The sequence below is a fragment of the Rhinopithecus bieti genome, unplaced genomic scaffold, assembly GCF_001698545.2.
Source record: "Rhinopithecus bieti isolate Rb0 unplaced genomic scaffold, ASM169854v2 scaffold_50877, whole genome shotgun sequence".
NCBI classification, from domain to species: Eukaryota; Metazoa; Chordata; class Mammalia; order Primates; family Cercopithecidae; genus Rhinopithecus; species Rhinopithecus bieti.
The window spans coordinates 2,859,913-2,883,393 of NW_016821745.1; the positions used below are offsets into that span (position 1 = coordinate 2,859,913).

General features: G+C 46.0%; 1 protein-coding gene across 1 annotated transcript in view; it reads right to left on the reverse strand.

Annotated features, from left to right (window-relative positions):
• DPP6 (dipeptidyl peptidase like 6) overlaps positions 1–23,481 on the reverse strand; it is a 423,259-nt gene that overhangs the window by 90,922 nt on the left and 308,856 nt on the right. The window contains exons 10-12 of the mRNA XM_017860556.1: positions 9,120–9,243; positions 7,423–7,461; positions 1,850–1,957 (exon numbers count right to left, since the gene is read on the reverse strand). Of these exons, the coding sequence (XP_017716045.1) occupies positions 1,850–1,957; positions 7,423–7,461; positions 9,120–9,243 (271 nt within the window). The remainder of the gene's footprint in view (positions 1–1,849; positions 1,958–7,422; positions 7,462–9,119; positions 9,244–23,481) is intronic.

Consider the following 23,481-nt stretch of genomic DNA (forward strand, 5'->3'; position numbering starts at 1 on the left):
GGACCTGTATTGCCACACTACACGTCCTGCACATACATTGTCTTTCCCTATGTGCCCCTTGAGCTAAGAAGAACGGTAACAGACAATGGTAAGACACACGGTAACAGAAGAGAGGACAGGGCCGTCTAGGCAGCAGTGATGTTTCAGTGGGGATTTGAAAAGGGGTAGCTGTTCTGGATGGCAGGTGCCCTGGGAGGTTGGTGCAGATCAGGTGGAGATTAAACTAGGTGGAGGGCCCAAGGCACACACTCTGGGGGCTGCAGACTCAACCATGGAGGTTTGGGGGCAGCAGGGCCTGGGGGCGCAGAGAGTGTGCAGGAGAGGTTGGGGAGTTTGAAGCAGGTTTGGAAAGGCAAGGCTCTGCGGGACCCCCAAGGGGTGCCTCATGGGCGGTGCAGGAGATCTGCTTCCTGCTGGAATGCTTGATAGGGCTCTGGGCAAATACAGAGACTGGGTACCAAATGAAAACACTGAAGCATTTATAAATCTTTTTTTTTTTTTTTTTTTTTTTGAGACAGTATCTCATTCTGTCACCCAGGCTGGAGTGCAGTGGCATGATCTCAGCCTACTGCAGCCTCCACCTCCTGGGTTCAAGCAATTCTCCTGCTTCAGCCTCCCAAGTATCTGGGACTACAGGCATGTACCACCATGCCCAGCTAATTTTTGTTTCACCATGTTGGCCAGGCTGGTCTTGAACTCTTGACCTCAGGTGATCCAGCGGCCTTGGCCTCCCAAAGTGCTGGGATTACAGGTGTGAGCCACCCCACCCGACCAGCATTTTAAAATCTTGATCTAAGTGGTGTAAAATAGTAAACAAAATCATGTAGGGTGGTAGAAGGAAGACCATAGGAAAAAGCAAAGGCAACAGCTTGCAGACATTCTATCAGTCGTGCCATGAAGTGCACTAAGAACAAATTGCACCGGAACCTCTGAGAGACGCCATTTCCATCCCAGGAGCTCCACAGCCCCCACCCCGATTTCATCAAAGCTGCTCTTAATCGGGATATTCTTGGATTTTTTTCTTTTGAAATTGCCTTTGGGGCCTCATCATAAATATGAGCCTTCTACATTATAGCCATAGAATATTTGTGATTAACCTTTTCTCTAATCAAATTCATTCATCTACCCTGATCCCAAATAACTTTAGACTGCCTCCAAAACTAAGGAGCTCCAAGATCACGCTTCCCTTCTTCCTCAGGGCAGAGTCCCCCAAAGTCAACATCATGGCAGTCCCGTCCTGCAGGTGTGAGGCTCCCTGAGGTGACCTCTGCAGGAGATGCTGACCCCGGGATGTCTACTTTTGGTCCTAAATTCATGTATATTAATCTCTGAGGTTCCCTACCCAGGGATGCTCCGTTCCTAACTCACCACACCCCAGAACCAGTGAGTGATGACTCGTAGTGGTCACATGATAAAATAACACCTGCATCTAGCTCCGGGTGGAGATGGGGCAGTGTGGGAGGCTGGACCCCTGAGGGACGTTGAGTGCATGGAGCCATGCCTGGGGGGAGTATGTTAAGGAGACCTGCAGCAGAGGGAGAAGGAAAGGACCTCCGGCACAGATGGTCCTCCAATGTCCTCAGCCTTACACTGAACAGGGGACCCCAGGGTCTCTGCTGACCTTGGCAGAAGGCGTCATTCACATTCGCACACATGACCAGATAGAGCAAGGCTCTACCAGGCCTGATGGGAACCTCTGCACTCACCAGCGCCATGCTCTGCGCCGCCTTTGGGAGTCACCTTCAGTTTCCTCGAGGTCCTTGAAAATGCAGGTGTGCCCAGCCCTAGAGGCTGTCACCCCACGGCCTCTAGCAGGCTAGTTTCTAGTTCAGTTTTACCTAGGACTTACCTGGGATGAGGACACCGTGATGTGATAGAATTTCCCTCGTCCTCCCTGGGGGATTGCTCTGATGAAGAAAAACTTTCGGCCATCCTTGGAGAACACAGGTTCTTCATTCTGTGGACAAAGGCCACGGATGAAACCACGACTAAAACATCATTTATTCTGAAGAGGTTGAACCAGGATAAAATACACCCTGAGATACATTTTCTGTGTGATTTTTAAGGAGAGGTACAGTTGAAATAATAAGTGCTCAGTGAGGCCGTCACTTTCCTTGGGAATCATGAGTCAACTGTTCTGTTTTCTTAAAGAAAAAGAAGAACGAGGAATTAAGAGGCTACAGCTTTGGCAGTGGCAAATGAAAAGGCATCCCTCAGTCTACACAGCGCCGAGACAAAGACCAGCCCTGTGTGCACGCCAAGCTCACCAGCGAGAACAGAAACTCGGCTCTCAAATCTCAAAAGGGGGTGCTTCCCCCTCGATTATTGCCCATTGAAACCAGAGTGTATTGTGAGATTTCTCCAGTGGCATTTATTATATATCAGAGAAAAACATAATTCTCAACAATCACAAACGAGATTTTGCCTAAAAGCAAAAATCTGTTCTTTCAATCCTGTCTTTTCTCCTTATTTAATACAACTGATCTCACACTGAATAGCCCATCAAGAAGGCAAGAAAAAAAAAGAAAAAAAAAAAGAAAAGAAACACAAGGACAAATGCCATGGATTCTAAAACGCAGGTGGGAAGGGATGGCAGTCCCAGGGACGTGCTCCACCTCCGGCCATACTGGATGACAACATTTGCTTGGATCTACTGTCACTTTTCCCTGGAAACAGAATCAGCATGCCCAGTTTTCCCTGGGGGAAGGGTTCCGGGTTGGATTTAGGGCAGGTGTTGCCACCGTCTCTGCCTAGTCCCCAGACAGTGAACAGCCAGGGGGCTCAGCCTTCCACCAGCCCGCGGGGTGGCCGTCGCTTTGATGGGTGAAAGGGATTTTGCTACCGTGGTACCTTGGCCTCTCTGAAGCCCAAGTTTGAAAGTTTCCATCCGTGAACACCAATTAGTTAGTTACGAGATGTTTTTCTGACTCAAGGAGCTTCACACTAATGCAGGGATGAGAACAAATGGTAAATAAACCCCAGCTGGCACAAGGAAAACTCATTTCCCTACAGTGAATGAACCCATGCAGATATGATATGCCCAGAGAAATAAACTAACATGTGATTAAAATGACATTTAATCTTCATGAATATTTGCAATAAAATGAAACCTTTAATCTGCAAATATTTATTTTTCTATTTAGAGTTGGAAGCATGGTATTTAAAAGCAGATAAAATGGGAAAACCAGCCGTTAATTTGGCTTTTAAAATGCACTTCTATTTGCCAGCTGTGGAGTGGGTAGGGCTATATTCCCTCAGTTTTCTGGGGTAAATGTTTGCATGTTTGGCAGAGAAAAATACTCTTAATAAATGTAATAAATAATTAATTCTGGCCGGAAGCATTGTTTTCATAACGAGAAGGCCTCCACCGTTGTGATGTCATCTCTACTTTGTCTTGGAAACATTCCCTGGAACGCAGGTGAAGCCTCTGAGTCTCTCTGAGACCCGGTGTCTCACGTGGTAAATGTATGTTTAGTGACAAAGTGTAATGATTGTTGACCAGGGGACCTGGATTTTATCCTGACTCTGTCTCTCATTTGATTTTGGGGGAAGCGTTTCTAGTCTCTCTGGATGACAGAGTTTATCACACACATGCCTGGTTTCCTCAGCTCCACTCACGAAGGAGCCCTTTTGACTGATGAGAACTTCCTTGGGAGCCATTTGTAGCATTTTTGCCAGTTTTTTCCCCATGGTTCAGATATAATAATTTTGTCCAACCCCCCCCCCAGACCAAATTTTGAAATCGCAAAACCAAAATTCCGATTAAAGAGGAAAGACAGTCAGAAATTGATCCACAGAACAAATCCTTCAACCAAAACAATAGGCTCTGGGGCTCTACGGCAAATGCAGATGGTTCTGGCAGAGAATCCTCCTGGGTCTGTATCAGGACTGACTTTGCAGGGTCAGGGCAGCAGTGACAGAGTGTGTATGTGGCAGAGGGGATTGCCTGTTTCTCAAATATTCCCAGAGGAGAGGGAACTTGGTGGGTCGCCACACATGCATTTGCCTCTGCTTTTTAGCTCATGCAGAATCTCTATGGGTGACTGTACTGAGGATTCCAGGAAGGAGTTGGGCAGAGAAGACAGGAAGACGAACCGCTCAGATGACACAAAATTAGCAGGCTCGCTACAGCTCACCTCTGTTCTTGCATTGGGTCCTCAGAAGACCGGTGGACCTAAGCAGGTCAGGTCTCCCTGAGGTCTGCAGGACTTTCCAGATGCCACTCTCCTGGGCCAGCTGGGGCAAGCTTCTGTGACCCATTGGAGACGGATGGGTAGAGGGCATGCGGCCTCCATGTGTCTCCCTCACTGGTGCCCGCAGCCGTCCCAGGAAAACACCCTTAGGCTCTGTCTGAAGCAGCAGTCAATGGCTTCACTGGCAGCAGGTGGCAGGTCCAGCCTCAAAAAGTTACTAAGCTGTTCTCCAGGATCTCACAGTATCTTGAGGGATGCAGAAACATTATGGATTATTTTTGAAAAATAGGGTCCATGAATTCCCTTATGAAAAAAACAATGCCATGAGAAACTGTTTGAAAGTAAATCTTCCTACAGACCATGGAACTGTGATCTTCACAGGTGCAGACTCACAACCTGTAGGGTCTTCAGAGACATCCTGGCTTCCCAACTGCTGCCATGGGCAGGGTGCCCCTAACCCAGTGTCACAATCACAATTGCAGCTGATGGGCCAGTCTGACCCAGGGACGCTCCATTCCAGGAAAACCCACCTGTCACAGAACCTTACGTTTCCAACTCATGACAGCATTGCATATGTTTAAGCAGCTATTTTTAAAATTTAGCTGTGTGCTTAGTAAATGCTTTAAACTTTACATTTGAAAACAGTAAGAATTATTTTAATTCGTGCTGCCTTTTAAGTGTTGACTGGATTCTGCTTGGAAGGATCTGGTTTCCGGAATCCCATTCAGGCTGTCTTACCCTGCACTTGGGTAGCTGTTCTCACATGGACGATGAGACACACAAACACTAATACAGGAAAGTCCTGCTGACGACCTCGGCTCTGTAGCCACTCTGCAGAGCTGATGAAGTGCGCACTGGAGGACAGAACCACGGCCCCCCATGGGCCTCAGGGACCACGTACTCTGCTGTCCATCCAGAGGGCAGAACCGGAGGTGACCAGCCGGAAGCCAGCTCCCCCCATGAGAATGCCTCTTGATGGGGACAGAGAAGCAGAGTGGGCACGTCCACCTTGCTTTCCCACAGCCTCCCTGCCCCCAACAAAGAATCACGTTAGTCTGCTCTTTTAAGCACGTCCCTCACCTCCTCCTGTTCAAACACAAAGTGGGCATAGGGCCACCTGCTCCGTGCCCACCATGCTTTTCCCGGGTCCCACTACCACCAACACCCTAATACCTCAGCCCTGCTTCTCAATGTCTGAGGAACACCTTCGTGTCCCACATGATAGGTGTGACACGAACGTCTCATCTCCCCGTCTAGGATGTACCATCTTTGAGAGCTCATGCTCTAGCTTATTTATTTTTTAAAAAATGGTTAAGGTAAAATTCCCATAACACTAAAGAAAACATATTAATAAAAGTGAACAATTGAGTGGCATTTAGTCTATTCACAGTGCTGTGCAGCCACCACCTCCATCTAGTTCCAAAACATTTCCACCACCCCAAAATAAACCCCTGTTCATTAACCTGTTCCTCTCCATACTGCCTCCGGCCTTGGGACACCACTGATCAGCTTTCTGTTTCTACGAGTGTATTTATTCTGGATATTTTATATAGGTGGAATTGCACGATAAAGTAGTCTTTTGTGTCTGTTATTAGATGTGCTATTCACAACAGCCAAAAGGTAGACACTACCCAAATGTCCATCAACAGACAAACAACCTGGAATATACTGGGATACTATTTCAGTTCTTCTTATGGCTGAATAATATTCCAGTATATGTATTATATTGTATATATATGTACACATACATATAACACACACATATATATATATGTATAATATTCCAGGATATATACTACATACATATTCTGGAATATCATCCAGCCATAAGAAGGAATACTATTCTGACACACACCACAACGTGGGCTCAGTGATAGTAGCCGACTTATTTTTTGAAATCCACAGCCTATCATGGTGCCGGGTAAGATCCATAAATATTGGCTGAACATGTGATATATAGATAATGGAGTTTACAAAATGATCCTTTCATTGTAATCTCTCTGACAATTTGTCTGACGTGAGATGAACATCATAATACTATTTTTGATATGTATGCTTATATATTTGGTTCAGTTGGCATTCAAGAAATTTCCAGCGTGCTAATGTGTGAGGGTTCCCTAAGTCTTCCCTCTTCCCAATATCTTCTTGGCTTGAACTTGGCACCCAAATTGGGACATGCAAAATGAAAGTGGCCATGTGGAGCCATTCCTCTTGTGAATAAGAGTGGCACAGAGCAGAAACAGGATCCATTTCGGAGTAGCCCGTCCACTGATGAGGCTCTGACTTCTGAGACGTTTATATTCCTGACTCCGCAGGCAGAAGCAGTAGCCCAGCAGCTATAGTGCTGGAATGTTCTTGGAGAGCCATCATGATAGTTTTGTCCAGCTTCAGTTATTTTCCATAAATAGGATATACCATATCGATGAAGAAGCATACCTGTGTCTCTACCATAATTCATGAGACTCAAGTCTGGTTTGACGTTCTCCACAGTCTTTAAGACAATTTTCATCCCCTTAGGAAGGATAAGGAGACAGGAAGCTTCCAAAGCTTTTTCACCTGTTCTTCTTAGTGTCAGAGTGTGGAATGAGACAAAAAGGCTTGAAGAAAGAAAATACTGATACTTTTGCGCAAGTTTAATTTAGAAAATTGTCTCAGAATGATTTGCTTAGGCTTCTCCTGATCTCTTTTGGTCTCAAGTTCCTAGAGTCTGTTTTAATGTGTGTTCCTTTATTCGAGTTAGGGATGAAGACTCCCCCAGGAGGGTTTGCAGTTATGTCCCTGAGGATGGGCCTTACAGCATCACAGAGGAGGTGACTCCAAATGAGACACCAACAAAACCACCCCTGGCAATAAACAGGGATATCCACCACTTTTCCACCCTTTTACTATAGTAGATTATGTCAAGCCACCTTTGATGGACTCTTCATTTTCAATTTACCAAGGTGCTGGCATCTAACTGCAAGCTGAGGTCTCACCAAACATTGCACGCTCTGAGGAGCTATGATTTTCAAACGGCCCTCCCTAGAACTCAGATTCCCTGGGAGCTCTCTGGGCTGCCCTGGAGAACGGGAGGCACTGTGAGCAGAGCCGGCACACCGTCTGTTTCTGCCTGGGGAGCCCTGTGTGATTTACTCTGAGAAGCCGTTCTACGGTTGTCGAAGCTCTGAGAGCCAGCCCTGGGGTGGATCAGGTGGAGGTGACGGTGGGGACCCGGACGTGCAGTAGTTACCTGTCTGTGGAGCCAGGCCTCACTTTCATCCTCGTGTTTCTGAAATGAAATAAGAGCATTAGACAAGAGGGTTTTTTTTCCCCCCCATGTATTGTGTCTGCAACCAACAGTGCAGAAAACAATTTGGCTTCACCTACACAGTGGCTGCACAAGCATCACACGGCTGCCATGCCAGCTCCGGGAGGAGGTAATCCCAAGCTCTCCTGTTTGTCTCGTGTGTGGCTCAGAGCCGAACACAAGTGTCCTCAAATGAGAAAATGCCACACTATCCCTAGCAACAAGGACAAACGCGTGGTGGGAAAGCACACTCTGGAGGAAGATGGCGCGTGTACCGGGGGCGGTCATCACTGCCCGTGCATGTGTCCATCTAACAGTGAACCTCAGGCTACACTGAGTCAGAATGTGTGGACGTTATGTCCAGATCCCATTCTGGAACACTGAGTAACACTCCTGGTGGACCAGAAACCCTTTCAAAGGGGCTAAAGCATATAGGAAAAGTAGGTCTCACAGTGGTCTGTGGAAAGGTGCAAACAAAGAAACACAAAACCCCCAGACACCGAACTCAAGCTGTGCAGCACACATGTGTCATCCGAAGGCGCCGTGGGCCTGGTGCTTGTGCAGACTGGACCTCTGGGCCCCTGGAGCAGGCCTCTGTCATGGGTTATAGCAGGAAGCAGAATCTGCTGCTGACACTCAAGGCTCAGGGGCATGGAGAAGTTACAGATTACAAGCCATTTTTAGCTGCCTGCTTTGTATCCTCTCATTCTTTCCTTCCCCTCAAGCAAGCTCATCAGAATAGCCTGGAATCTGCCCCAGCTTAGATAAAAGGTCACGCAAGACTGACCACCTTAGAAAGGAATCACAGTGCTTAGGATCACAGTGACAGCTGCTGTGTTAGGAGCATCTCAAGAAAATAAGCCTGCAAGCCTTGGCCCCCCTCAGCTGGGAGATAGAAACTTAAGATCAAAAAGGGCTTTCTGAAAGGTCTGCTTGAATGTATTAATCGATTTTATTTGATTTTTACAAAACTCGCCACAAGGGGACCTGCTTCTGGGGGCCCTGATGGAGCAGTGTGGAGTGGGGAGGTCCCATCCCATGGCCCACGGGTGAGCTCAGTGGGCCGCCTGCCTGCTCCACCCGGGCGGCCTCTCTTAGACTTGATTTTTCCTTTGTTTACTCTTTGAGCATTTTAATTTTCTTTCCCCTACGTTTACCTCCTCTCATTACACACTGAATCAGCCTGAGGCTCCTAGAAACACGGCTGGCCCCACCAGCACCTGCGGAGGGACGCACGCCTGGAGCCCGCTGGGGGAGGCTGTCGGCGGGGTCTGGGGAAAGGCAGGGCCCCTCCTCTCTGAGCATCAGCTGCAACGAGGACAGGACGCTCACTTAGGTGACAGCGGTGAGCGCGGATAAAGGGAGCGACACTCAGGGAACTGTGGACGGCGTCCAGGTGCCAGGCACGGGGTGACTCCGGCGATTCACAGATGGGTTCGGCCAGGTCTGCGGCAGCGCCTGCATCAGCCACGAGGTGGCAGCCACGCCGGAGCCGGGACTGTGCCGCAGGCGCCCCGCAGCAGCTCGGCGGCCGGTCCCCACGTCCCAGGCCAAGGGCTGAGACGACGCTGGCGCCGCCTCGGGCGCGTCTGGCCATTGGTTCTTCACCCATTCCCCCCGCAGCCCCACAGCCCGCGTACCTTTGTGCAGACCCCCGTGGTGGCGTCGCAGAGGGTGAGGATGGACACGTTCTGCGCCCGGTTCAGCCAGGTCACGGCGACCTTGGTGCTGGTGGCCCACTTCACCATGGTGACGTAGTACTCCCTGGAAACGCCAAGCACAGCATGAGTAGCTTGGCAGGACTCCCGCACGACAGAAGCCAGGGGACCGCCGACCCCAGCCCCGGACACGGGAGCCAGGGGCTGGAGCGAGTGGTGGCACAGCCAGCCTGCGAGCTTCTGAAATCCGGTTTATCAAGAATCTGCACTGACGCGGGACTCTGAGGGGCCGCCCAGTCACTACCTCGTGCTAAATACACCCAAAGGCACTGGGAGTTGCCTGTCACTGCGTGTGGCTGCCCTGGGGGTGAGGGGCGTGGGGGCTGCTCCGTGGGTTTTGAGGTCACGTCTCTCCAGCTGATGCCTTGACTTTCACACCGCAGTACCAGACAAACGCACACCTAACCACCTGATCAGGACAGCGAGGGCTCCGGGGAGGCAGGACAGAGAAAGGGCTGGCAGGAGGCTCCAAAGAGTGACACAGGGTGAAAAGCATCCCAGCCTGGGCTGTTGAAGGCTCCATTCTCTAATTCCTCCTCCTTAAAGATAAAATACCCAGGGACACTCTCTAGCTAATTAGGGAAATTGGTTCATGGCTCTGGGCTTCAGGCAAACTTGGTTTGATATCTAAGGGTCATGCGCCTGATTCTGCCCAAACCTGAAACTACCACAGGCTCTGTGTGGCTCTCTACTTAGCCTAAGGGGTACTGGGACTTCTGGGAATTCATCCAGTCACGCAGAACCCTCCAAAAACCAGATTAAAAAAATACAATTTTACATTTAAGAGGAAGAAGAAAGTGTTCAGAAAATTAATGTCCCCAAAAGACTGTTCCCAGGTGAATCCCAGAATGTTCTAGAAGCCCGCTAATGCACGTTCAATCACTCACCCCTTCTCTATCTATAATGAGATCTACTGTTCAGAATGATTACTTTGTGGTCTTACAAGATCTTTTATCACTAAAGACAGCAGTACATTCACTAGACAATTCCTGGCCAGTGGGAGAGGGACCTCACTACACTTAATAATTATTTTAACAGAAAGGACTAAGTAGCAAGTGCCTTGGCTGGAGCCTCAGTTAACCAGGAGATTCCAGTGCCGCATCTCCCCCATTTCCCGCACCTACTTGTTAATCAAGGTTCTTAATAACTTGACATAAATCAGGACCATGTGGCAAACAAGAGGAACAGTGGCAAGCCGGTGAGGGCCTGAGACAGGGGGCCGCTGGTGCATGGCCCGGAAGGGAGGTCTGCAGCTGCCCACTGTGGTCTTGGGGAGTCCCTGAGGACTGGGGTGGTGAGGAGGCACACAACCCAAGAACACAGGAGGGGTGCTCAGCTGTAATCCAGCTGTCATGCCTTTCAACCTGCTTCATTTCTGTGATGTCCGAAACGTGGTTGTTTTTCTTCACACAATATGCGCCCCGCACTGGCCTGCCCTGGAGCCTGGCCTGCCTGTCCACAGGGGCCATGCTCTCTCCCTGCTCTCCATCCTGGCCCTGGCACTGAAAGGTGGCACATCCTGCCAGCAACATTCACCAAAGGTCCTGCTTTGCTCTTTCATGGCCCAAAGGTGGGGACAGGTATGTATAATGATGAGATTTGGTCATTATTTACAATCATAAGGAAAAAATGTATTTCACTTTTGTCCTTAAATACAATTCAAGGTCTGTGCCTAGCTCTTGCTTCACATGGAACACTTTTATTTTTTAATGATGTTTTAACTGGACTTTGAGTCCACACTGGAGGATGCTGAAGAGAAGCCGTGGGGACGGACGTGTGCGAGAGCCACATGGGGACTGTGGTTGCAGATTAAACGTCCACATCGGGGGCAGTAGTGAAGCCACAGGGAACCCTGCACTTACTCCCTCAGCAAACACATTTCATCTGCATGCAATTAAGAAAGAAGAAGTAAGGTCTCCTGGAATGACTATTTCTTCCCCTTATGTCCTTCATACTAATTAGGAAGAATGCTGCTTTTGTTCTCAACTGTTGGAAACATTCATTCATCCTATGCCTCTTTCTGCTTTTTATAGTGTTCTTTTGTACAAATAATCTTCATCTAGGCCAAATATGACTACACACTATTCTCAGTTTTTCTATTTCTTAATTTGGAAGTGAAATGTTATAAATGAAAAGGAGATGGATGCAAGCCTTCTCTTGATGCCTCTGGAGCAAATCATGCTGGAAATGTCACTAGGCTGAGTACAACTGGATGGAGCCAGGGGGCTGGGGTGTGCAGCATCAACAGCAGTGAGACGGCCCACGGAGCCATGGTACTGTTCCTGCTTAAAGCTCGTGGCCACAAAACATGGACACACAGTGACAAGCCTGCTTCATGGCTTTAGAAGGAGGCGAGGATGTGTTACTCTGGTGTGGTTTGTTATTTTCTAGAAGTAGCAACCACACTGTTTCTTTATTCAGAGTCTGATATGGTTTGGCCATGCCCCCACCCAAATCTCACCTTAAGTTGTAATAATCCCCACATGTCAAGGGCCGGGCCAGGTGGAGATAATTGAATAATGGGGGTGGTTTCCCCCATGCTGTTCCCATGGTAGGGAGTAAGTTCTCACGAGATCTGATGGTTTTATAAATGGCAGTCTCCCTGCACACACTCTCTTGCCTGCTGCCACGTAAGATACCCCTTTGCTCTTCCTTTGTCTTCCAGTATGATTGTGAGGCCTCACAGCCATGTGGAACTGAGTCCATGAAACCTCTTTTCTTTCTAAATTACCCAGTCTCAAGTATGTCTTTATTTTATTTATTTATTTATTTTTATTGTTATTATTTTTTGAGACAGAGTCTCACTTTATTCCCCAGGCTGGAGTGCAGTGGCACAATCTTGGCTCACTGCAACCTGCATCTCCTGGGTTCAAGCAATTCTCGTGCCTCAGCCTCCCAAGTAGTTGGGATTACAGATGTGTGCCACCATGCCTAGCCAATTTTTGTGTTTTTAGTAGAGATGGGGTTTCACCATGTTGGCCAGGCTGGTCTCAAATTCCTCACCTCAAGTAATCTGCCAGTCTCGGCCTCCCAAAGTGCTGGGACTACAAGCATGGACCACTGTGCCCGGCCTTGAGTATGTGTTTTTTAGCAGTGTGAGAACTGACTAATACAAGGCCCCAAGTAAAATGTCCAGTTACATAAAGTGAGTGCCAGATCATCTCTTTCTTCCCTCCCTTCCTCTCCTCTCTCCATCCTTCCTTCCCTCTCCCTCCCTCCCTTCTTTCCTTCCTTCTCTTAGTTTGTAATATGAGGCTGTTTTACTGAGGAGAAATATAATTGTACTAAAAATTAGGACCGTTAAATGTGGACCCACTCTGCCTCGTGGATCATCCCTGGGTCGAGGGGCAGAATGTGGCTCACCTCAGAGGCCTGAGAAAGCCTTGGTTCTACAACTAATTTTATACGGTGCTTCAACCCTCAGTTTCTTCATTTGTGTAATACGAATTTTTAAAGCCTGGTGGCGCCCTTAGAGATGTTATGGTGATGAAATACAATGTGAAATATTTTTAAAAACCCAAAACAATAAACACTATTTAGGGAATTTATAAAGATTATATAATAAGATTTCTTTTTACATACATGCATCCATAAGGGCTCCACCTCTATGTAAGGAAGCCGTGATTCTCACGTTTTGGGCAGTTCTGTGCCTCTTCTAACCCTGTTGCCATTTATCATTAAGCTTTTGGGCCCCTTCTGCCGACCTGCCCTGAGAGATTGACGCTGCCTCATGACCCGCATAGCAGCATCTCATCTCTAGTCAACATTTCCTAAGTCCGTGAGTTGTATCCATGACTACGCCTGGTGCCAAATACATTTTATTTTTTATGTATTTTTTAGATAGAGTCTTGCTCTGTTGCCCAGGCTGGAGTGCAGTGGCATGATCTCAGCCCACTGCAACCTCCGCTTCCCGGGTTCAAGCGATTCTCATGCCTCAGTCTCCCAAATAGCTGGGATTACAGGCGCCCGCTAGCACACCCAGCTAATTTTTGTATTTTTAGTAGAGATGGGGTTTCACCATGTTGCCAGGCTGGTCTTGAACTCCTGACCTCAAGTGATCCACCCACCTCGGCCTCCCAAAGTGCTGGGATTACAGGCATGAGCACTGCACCTGGCCCCAAATACATTTTAGTTATTTTCTAAAAATCAAGTCGGTGTACAAGGGTGAAGCATCACCACCAGCAGGGCCGTCTGGAGGGTGTTCCAGCAGCTTTCCGGGGACAAGGCAGGCACCTCGCGAGGAAGCGACGCTTTGGAAAAAAGGACCTTCTTTTGCTCTATAAGGTTTGTAGTCACACTTTTGCTGCTGGAAGGGGAAATAAAATATTTACTTGCTCACTGACGCCTCTCCGAAGCAGAAATCCCTAGGTAGAAGAAGTGAAGCTGTCCTCACTCCTCATACATTTTCCACTTTTCTTAATTTCAAAGTTGTGAGGCCGGACAGCTGCACAGAGAAGAAGTGGAACAGATCTGACTGGATGGCTGACGTCAGGACCAAGGCTGAGCCTCACCGCACGGCTGGGGTCAGGGCCAAGGCTGAGCCTCACTGCACGGCTGGCGTCAGGGCCAAGGCTGAGCCTCACGTCAGACGTTCTGATTCCTTATGGGGAGTGTCTGCCTGGGTGTCACAAACAGCACAACACATACCACATCCGGTGTGGACTCTTCAGACAGAGGTCTCCAGCAGGCAGTGGTGCCTGGCCAGCAGAGGGAGACAACCTTTACTGACTTTGTGTTATGTCTAAAAAGACACACAGAAATGATGAAAAGTCACAGTGCCATCAGAAATGAATGTTGAAAATCTCTCACTGCAACACAGATGGCACTGGTGAAACCAGGCAAGGTCTTGCCCAGTTTCTTCCCTGTAGGAAACAGGACAGCCCCAGCCATAAGAATGCAGAAGGAAAAGGTTTTTCTCTTCCCCACTGCATTATTCTTCCCTCAGAAATGCTGGGTTTATACCAGCCACAAATTTGGAAAGCCAAACTTTTGCTAAATGGGTGTTAAGGAATATTGTAATTTTTTCGTGTGTACTAATTTACTTAGAATGTCAAAGAAAAATCCTTGGTCCTGATGCCAGCCGGGCAGTGAGGCTCGGCCTTGGTCCTGACGCCAGCCATCCAGTCAGATCTGTTCCCCTTCTCTGTGCAGCTGTCCGGGCTCACAGCTTTGAAATTAAGAAAAGTGGAAAATGTATTAGGAGTGAGGACAGCTTCGCTTCTTCTACCTAGGGATTTCTGCTTCGGAGAGGCAGAATTTTTCTTTGTTAGAAAAAAAAATATCAACCCAGCCCAGACAATCCATGCCAGATGCATATGGGTTAGACTGTCTTCCAGATTTACACCAGAGAAAAGCTCAATAGCACCTAAAAAGTCAGAGCGCAGAGTCAAAGGTGACTCTCACCCTTTGTCTGTGGCCAGGTATCAGGTGTGGGAGGCGCTCTCCTTCCTGGGGTGCGGAACTGTAAGGGTCAAATGGTGCAGAATAAAGAAAAGGGAAGTCACACTAAAAATAAAGAGAACAGAATTCTAAAATCCAAGATGAGATCAAAAGTGAGATGAGGGGCTGCAAGGAAACTAAAACTAAAATGAGAAAAATTTGGGTCAGGAAAATTGAGGAAAATGTGGGAGGCTCTCCTAGAATGCAGAGGAAGGTGACGCGGAGGCATAAGGAAGAAGAAGATGAGCCTTCCCACCGGCTGAGAAGAGTAGTGCTTCCACAGAGAAACCAGAGTGGCTAGAGACACGATAACCAACGACAAAGAGGATGAGACTTCCGTGTAGGAAAAAAGACCCGAATGTGGAGACTAAAGGGATTTCCCACATTCCAGGGAAAATAATGAAACATCTAAATATGTTGTGCTAGAACCTCTGAGTTTTAGGAAAACAGAAATTCCACAATAATCTTGTAATAAGGAAATAAGTTTTGATAAAGCATCAAAATTCAGGCTAATCTGAGGCTTCTCCACCTTTCTGTCTATTGCTAATACTTAATGTTTAATATTTCAATGTGTTTTATAACAACAAATATATTTTTGTATTAAAGTGTATCTTTTACTTTTTTGTTTTGTTTTGTTTTGTTTTTTGAGGCAGAGTCTCACTCTATCACTCAGGCTAGAGTGCAGTAGCACGATCTCAGCTCACTGCAACCTCCGCTTCCTGGGTTCAAGCGATTCTCCTGCCTCAGTCTTCCGAGTAGCTGAGATTACAGGCGTGCACCACCACGCCTGGCTTATTTTTGTATTTTTAGTAGAGACGGGGTTTTGCCTTGTTGGCCAGGCGGGCCTCAAACTCCTGACTTCAACTGATCCTCCAGCCTCGGCCTCCCAAAGTGCTGGGATTACAGGTGTGAGCCACTGTGCCTGGCCTTATCTTTGACTTGAATATATTCTACACTGACTTAGGAAGGCAACTCAAAATTAATGGCTCAAAATTAGAAACTCAACATGTAAAAAAAAAGTAATCTCTAAAATTAGTTCATCCATAGCTAGTTCTAAACTACTATTGATTTGATTATAAATTCAAATTAAGTGATAAAAATAATATAAAGAAATACCAGGCAAATAGTTTGTAGAATCATAAGCATTTAGTAAATTACAAAAAGAAGGCTAAAACAAAAGGTGGCAGAATTACACATGATGAAATAAAAGGATATTATTTAGGAAAAGGAATAGAAACACTTATGTTTCTGGAATAAGAGAAAAGACATGGTAAAGTTTTAAAACAGTGATCAGTTTGGAAAGAATTGAATTTATTATATTTAAGCTTCATAACAGCAGAGACCATACTCACCTTATTCATTTCTATATTTTTAGCACCATAGATAGGGCTTCATACATGGTAAATACTTAATATTGATTAAAGAAATGAATTTAATTTTAATAGTGAACCAATGAATTTCTTTTCAGTAGAGCATCAGATAAAATAATTCTGAAGTTTGCATATAAGAAGAAATGGATAGGTGGTTTTAAAAGGAAGCATAGGGAAAGGGGATTTATTTTAAAAGTTGCTAATAATAAGCATATTTCTGGAACCACCTGACATCTGACTGATGCAACCATCAGTAATGGACGGGCATCCTTAATGCACACTGGTTTGTATGATAATTTTATACTTTATAATGATGTCATTCCAAATCAGTAGGGAAAGGAAGACCTCCATGATCGATGGTGTTGGCAAAATGGCTTAATCGTTTTTTAAAAACCCAAATAAATGAAGAATAAATCTATAGTTCCAGAAAAGAAATCTCAAAGGATAATTTATCAGATTTCTCACAGTTGTTACCTATGGGTAGTGTGATGTGCAATGACAAGGGATTGTTATTTTCTATACTGCATAGGTTACTTTTTAAATAAGAAGATGGTTATTAAGAAAACACTGGAAGTCTCCAATTTAAGTTAGTAGATGTATCACATTAGTTTGCTTTCCCTCCAGAAACCTAATTGCAATGATAATAAAGAAATAAAATATATCTACAATAATAAAGACAACAGGGGAGGGCTGAGAGATTTCATGTTTCTGGAAGACAGAAAGTAGATAGAAGGGTCATGAGGGATGAGTCAGGCTGGAGGGCACAGCATCCTGGACACCTGCAGAGCTCAAACCTCAGAGAGATTTGTGGGGACTCAGAGCTCCAGGCAAAGCATCGTATGAGACTCAGAAATGCAGTTCAAACAGAAGGAACAATTGAAAGTCTGTGGATGAAATGGTGATAAATGAAAAGAAAACACATACATAGATATATTATTTCAAAATTCAAAAAGCTTTTGGAAAGAGAAAAGGTGATTTGCAGAGGAGCAAGTATCACATTGTATTAGTTTATTCTCATGCTGTTATAAAGAACGGCCTGAGACTGGGTAATTTATAAAGAAAGAGGTTTAATTGACTCACAGTTCTGCAGGGTTGGAGAAGCCTCAGGAAACTTACAATGATGGTGGAAGGGAAAGCAAATCTGTCCTTCTTCATATGGTGGCAGGGAGAAGAGGCCAGGAAAGGGGAAAAAGCCCCTTATAAAACCATCGGATCACATGAGAACTCGTTCACTATCAAGAGAACAGCATGGGAGTAACTGCCCCCATGATTCAATTACCTCCCACAAGATCCCTCCCACAACACTTGGGGGTTATGGGAACTACAATTCAAGATGAGATTTGGGTGGGGACATAGCCAAACCATATCACAGACCAACATCAGGTTTATCTTTAGCATCTCAAAATGCTGGAAGCAATGGAGCTATACCCTCTAGCGTTGACGAATAAAGAGTTGATAAAAACACTACAATTCTACATACAGCTAAAATATTAAACGTGTGAAAAAAGAGACAGTTTAGGTATTCAAGAATTCAGAAAATTTACTTCCCTCACTCCTTTCTTAGTAGATCATCCAGAGAATGCACTCCAGACAAAAGAGGGAGTAAATCACATGATCTACGAGATCTAGGGAACAGTTGCCCCAACATGAGGGAGTAATGTGGGGAGGTCCCAGGATGGCCTTAGTGTAGAGGTTGGAAAGAGTAGTCCAGACAATACCAGGGCTATGCAGGGCACTCAGAAACACAGATCTGGGGAAAAGGGCAATGCAACAGAATAACTGAGAGAATTTTAAAAAAGGAGAGAGAGGAGGTAATAAAATTAAATATTTCAGGTAAAAAAACAAAAGCAATTTAAAACTCCAGGAAAACAAAAAGAATTGCAATCACAGGGCACTCCTTAGCTCTATCATGAAAGATAATCACTTACTTATGACAAAGTAAATGCTATTTATTGATTTTAATGTTTTAGAATCAACCTATGGAAAAGTAAGGAAGGTTTAGTTATGATTACAGGACAGAGTGTAAATGCCATCAACCTCAATGATGCAAAAGTAAAAACAAAGATGCAGAAGTTGCTGTGTGGTAGGGACAGGAAAGGGACTTGTAGGAAAGGGAGGGAGACTAATCTCAGTTTACAAATTGGGGAGTTAAGAGTTCCTCTCTGTAGTTAATGTAACATGAAAAAACTTGTAATATTATTTAAGTGTAAAAAGGTAACTGACATAGAGGATAAAATCCACATATAAATGGAAGTGGTAGAATAGGTAGGAAAGTAAGAGTTCTGAATTCTTGTCTGTCATAAGAAGATAAATAATGAGATAAAAATTCATTTTAAAACAGTGAAATGTGCATATTGCTTAGTGATTTACCATATATGATGGTATATACCAGGAGAAAGTGTAAAAAGAGCGAAAAGTTATCTCCATCTGGGAGCAGGATGGGTTAGAAGGAGAGGGAAGAGACTGTTGTTTTTCACTATAGACTCTTCCGTATTATTTTATTTTTAAGCACTAATATGCAATACTTTGATAAAAAAGAAAAGCAAAGTTAAAACTAAATAAAACTTAACAACAACAATGAATAAACCCATGGTGCCATGGAGAAATATTTCAGTGCCTCTGAATGAGGCTGAACCTATTGGCTAGCGCTCACTGGTACAGGGCGGAGATGTCCTTCCCCATACACCTGATCACAGCTGCTCTAGATGCTTCCAGTCAGAACAAGTTCATAAGAATGAGATTTTTTTTTCAAGCTCCTCAATAAATAAATTTAATTCAAAGAAAAGAAGGCAGGAAAGGGCACAGAAGCTGCAGGATATTTAATTAATAATGCCCACCCATTCATCTCATAAGGGGATGGAAATGATTAAGCCTTCACGAAGATGGCAAGATCATATTAGACTGGTGTGTGGACTGAGGTAGGGAGCTGGTGATAGGACACAGAGAATCTGCTGCAGACCTGAGAGTTTGCTCTCTTTGTTCAGGGAGCCTGGATGGAGCTCTCCAGAGTCACCCCCGCCTGACTGTGATGCGCATGGTGGTGGCTGACCCCATGAACTTGGGACAGGTAAGGGTCTCACGTATATTCTCAACAGAGACCAAGACCTGAGCTGGCTTTCTCACCAAGTGAAAACCAGACTGCCCTCTAACTAGAATCTATATCAGCACACTGAGTGTTCATTTTTTTTCTGTCCTTTTGAAAAAAAACGAAGGAACAAGTACGTTGCTGTGATTTAACAGTGAAGTGTTTCTCAGAAAGCTGCTTGAGTGTTAAAGGCTCTGGTGTGCTGAGCTGTCTGTGGGCTTTGCTTGGAGAAGCTTCTGTGACTTCTGAATTTTATAGAAGGGTAGGGGTTTGGTAAGGTTTTCCTCAGGCAAGTGTCCCCACAGCTGGGGACGAGGTCTGGCTCACTCTTGCCCTAGGCCTCTCTCTCAGAGCCTCTTGTCCCAGGAGAACGGCGTGTTCACAGTGCAAGTTGTAGCTCAATTCCCTCCCTAGAGGCTGCTGTCGGAGCTTGGATATGCACTGTTCATGCCATGTAGGAGGTTCCATGTTGGGCATGAGGCTCACAGGCAATGAAACACACAGGACCCCTTGCAGCAACCTTCTCCAAGCAGGAAAGTCCCAGTGGTTCAAGCTGGAGCCGAAAACTCCCCTTTCCTTGTGCAGTTCCTCAGGTGTCTTTGCCCCTGTAGAAAATGATGAAAATAGGGCAGAGAAGAGCCCTCTCCGACCCGATAGCCTCCAAGAAAGCCATGTTTGTCAGCCTGTCCTGTGCCCCTTTCCAGCCCTTCTGATTCCTGCTGCCTCCCTCACACAGTCCAGGCCAGGCCTTACAATTCTTCCTCATAGTCCTGGGTTGGTCAGGCAGGGAGTTCCTTGAGACGAACAGCAAGAAGAAGGAAGGGCTTCTACTCATGTGTGTTCTGTCCCAAGATGTGGGACCTGCGGATGCCTGTCAAATTCTCATGCCCCGAGTAAGACTGTCTCTCGAGGGGACAAAGGGAAGCACTGATCAGAGGGAGACTCTAGAGGAACGTTATAATGCCAGAACACTCAGTGTCAACAGAGGGCACAGTCATGAAAACGGGTCCGACTGCTGGGAGGCATCAACGTCTCACAAAGGGAAGTGGAGGGAGAACAGACTCCTGTGCTGTGGGAACGGCTGCCCGCTGCTGAGGGAGCCGCAATAGTGCCACACCCCACTGACCCATGCCGCTCCCTGTAAACCTATTGGTGTCTGCATGGGTGACATACCCCGTGTCATATATGGACATCATCGGCACCACCATGACTGTTCTCAGAAGGCACTGCTGCCTGGAAGGAAGCATGGGCAGAGACGAGAGAAGACCCTGCCCCTGTCCTGTGTGAGCTGTCCTGAATCCGCAGTAATCACAGGCAGTGTTGTCACCCTCGTCCAGGGAGGTCAGGCCACCCAGAGAGAGCAGGACAGCTACGAGGATGCTAGGCCTTTGTGGCAAAGTCAGGCAAAGTCCATGCCACTAGGGGAAGAAGCAGGTGGTAGAAACAGTCTTTACCTCCATCTCTAATGAGGCAAGTCAGGTTCTGATAGTGTGGTTCCTGTACCAGTAGCACCTGGGAAGGTGTTAGGAACCGCATGTCCTAGAACTTTGGGAGTCCAAGGTGGGTGGATTTCCTGAGGTCAGGAATTCAAGACCAGCCTGGCCAGCATGGTGAAACCCCGTCTTTACTAAAAATGTAAAAATTAGCCAGGCGTGGTGGCAGTTGCCTGTAGTCCCAGGTACTCAGGAGGCTGAGGCAGGAGAATTGCTTGAACCCGGGAGGCGGAGGTTACAGTAAGCCAAGATCATGCCACTGCACTCCAACCTGGGCGACAGAGCGAGACTCTGACTCAAAAATAAATAAATAAATAAATAACAAGAAAAAGAAAGGCAAACTCCCAGGCTTCACCTATACCCACTGAATCTGAAACTCTGGGGGTGGGGACAAGCAGGTCCTGCCTTAACAAGGCCCCAGGTGATTCCAATGCACGCTCCAGTGGAGAACTACTGACTGGAGATGAGCCATCCTCTGTCTGGCAGTGGGCGACCACAAGAGAATAACTCCAAGCGCTATTTAACTATAGATCTCCATTCCCAAATCTGCCCTTACTAAATGTTATTTGAATGGGTAAATGTATTGATAGGCAGGTAAAGTGCTTCAGAATAGAGACAAATTTGGTAGCAGTTAAAGGAGAGGAGAAAATAGGATTTAAAGTGGAATCATTTTTTAACACAAGGCTGGAGCTGGGTGCTGAAAGACGCAATCATCTATCTGATTGTCAAGATGAAGAGAGATATTGAAGCATTTTGATAATCACAGAAAATAGATGGTCATATTTTAATAATCATCAAAATTCCATTTTAAAAAGAGCATGATACCAAAATATTAACAGGAAGCGAAGATTCCTGGAAGAAATGCTACCAAATCTCTCTTTATTCTAAAGCACTGTGTCTGCCTACCAATGCACTGATACATCCAAGCGCATCTGGTCAGGGCTTGGCATGTGGGAGACATGGTTCCAGGTGCTGACAGTGCAGAGATGGGCAAACCACTAACTTCAGCACAGAGTGGGGACTGCCATGGATTATGTGGGGGAGCACGTGCAATGGCACAGCCTGGCTGAGAAAACGTTATTACGTTCCATGAATCCCTGGCCAAAGGTGCCTTCACATCAGAATATAGTGACTCTTCCTGGTGAGAAGCATATGAATTTTTTACTAGCCCATTTGTTGGCCATAAAATATTAATAGAGCATTGTCTCTGTCACAGGGATTCATGTGCTGTGATACTTCTTTGTGTTCCAAATCCTGGAAACTGTTCAGACAGTTGTGTGGCAGTAAAGGGCGAGGGGAACAAAGCCAGTTTATCTCATGAAATAAAGGGCCCACAGTTAACGCTGGTATTTTTAGCAAGGTTTACCCCATGGATTGAGCAGGGGCACAAAAATGTTATGAGAGAGGACATTTTAAAAAATGATGTGCTTTAATAGAGGGCACCCTTGAGCAAACTGAAACGATCCTAAATCCCAAGTGCTGCTCTACTAAAGTGTACAGTTCCACATTTGAGTATGCTCTTGGGCAGACACGCAGTTGCATGAAAACATCTGCAGGCAGAGTGCACTCGACAAAACAGAAAAGTGACGACTTAAGACAAATTACTATTTGATGTCCGTTTCCATAATTTCACTTTCCATGTAGGAGTAGACCATGCTGCCTTTCCCTTCCATCTCAAGGGCTGGCTATAATGCAGGGCCAGCTGTCAGAATGAGGGAGCAGGAAGCGAGAGGGTGTCACAGAGAACACACCTTAGGGACTGTGGCATCCTTTTCCAACAATTTAATACTTTGAACATGAAGAGATCTAGTGAATAGGAGTGGTGGGGGTAAGCCATGTTGTCCTTTTCCCACCCATTCATTTTCACACACTCAGCACCCATCTATCTATTTGTCCATCAGTCTGTCCATCCATCCATCCATCCATCCATCCATCCATCTACTGTTCATTCCTCTCACCCATCCATATATCCATCAACCATTTATCCATTTACCCATCTAGCCACCCATCCATCCATCATCCCTCTATCCATTAATTCATCCAACTATCCATCATCCATCCATCCACCCATCCATATATTCATCATCCCTCTATTCATCCACCCACCCATCATCCATCCATCCACTCACCCATCATCCATCTATTCATCCACCCATCCATTCATTATCCATCTATCCACCTATTCATCTATCTATCCCTCTACCCATCCATCATGCATTTATCCATTCATAATCCATCCCTCCACCCAACCAATCATCACCCATCCATCTATTCATCACCCACCTACCCACCCATGGACTCAACCTGTCTCTTCAATATTTGCTCATGCCTCAATGCATGTTAACACATTTAAAAACATGATGCTAGGTAAATTTTGCCAAGTCTTATTTTCCTGCAGATGCCATGAAATCCATGTACTGAATTTGCTAGCAGTGGTCCATGGCAAGAAACTGCAGATGTCACTTACACCCTTGGAGTTTACCAGCACTGGCTCACCAGCCCAGTGACTCTGCCTTGGCAAACCTTGTCCAGTGTTTCAGTGTTTTACTGACAATTTCAGATGTCAAGACTGTTTTGCTAGCTGGAAGATACGGTTAACAGAGGTGTTTTATTGATGAGGATGGAGAGGCAGAATCTCATTTTATTTTTCTGATGCCTCCTGCTCATTGTAAGCCTACCAAACAGCCAATCATTCCCTGCATTTAGTGTCTTCAGAACAATCCAGCTGCCCTTTCAAACACAGGCCATGACAACGTAAAACATACTTTCTTCACCAGAAACTTATTATTCTGACAGCTGTGACTCAGATTTCCAGCCTCCTACAGCACTGGATATTTTTATTAATGATCCCATGATCAACAGGAACTTTGTGAATTTCCTTTTCAGCGCATCAGTAA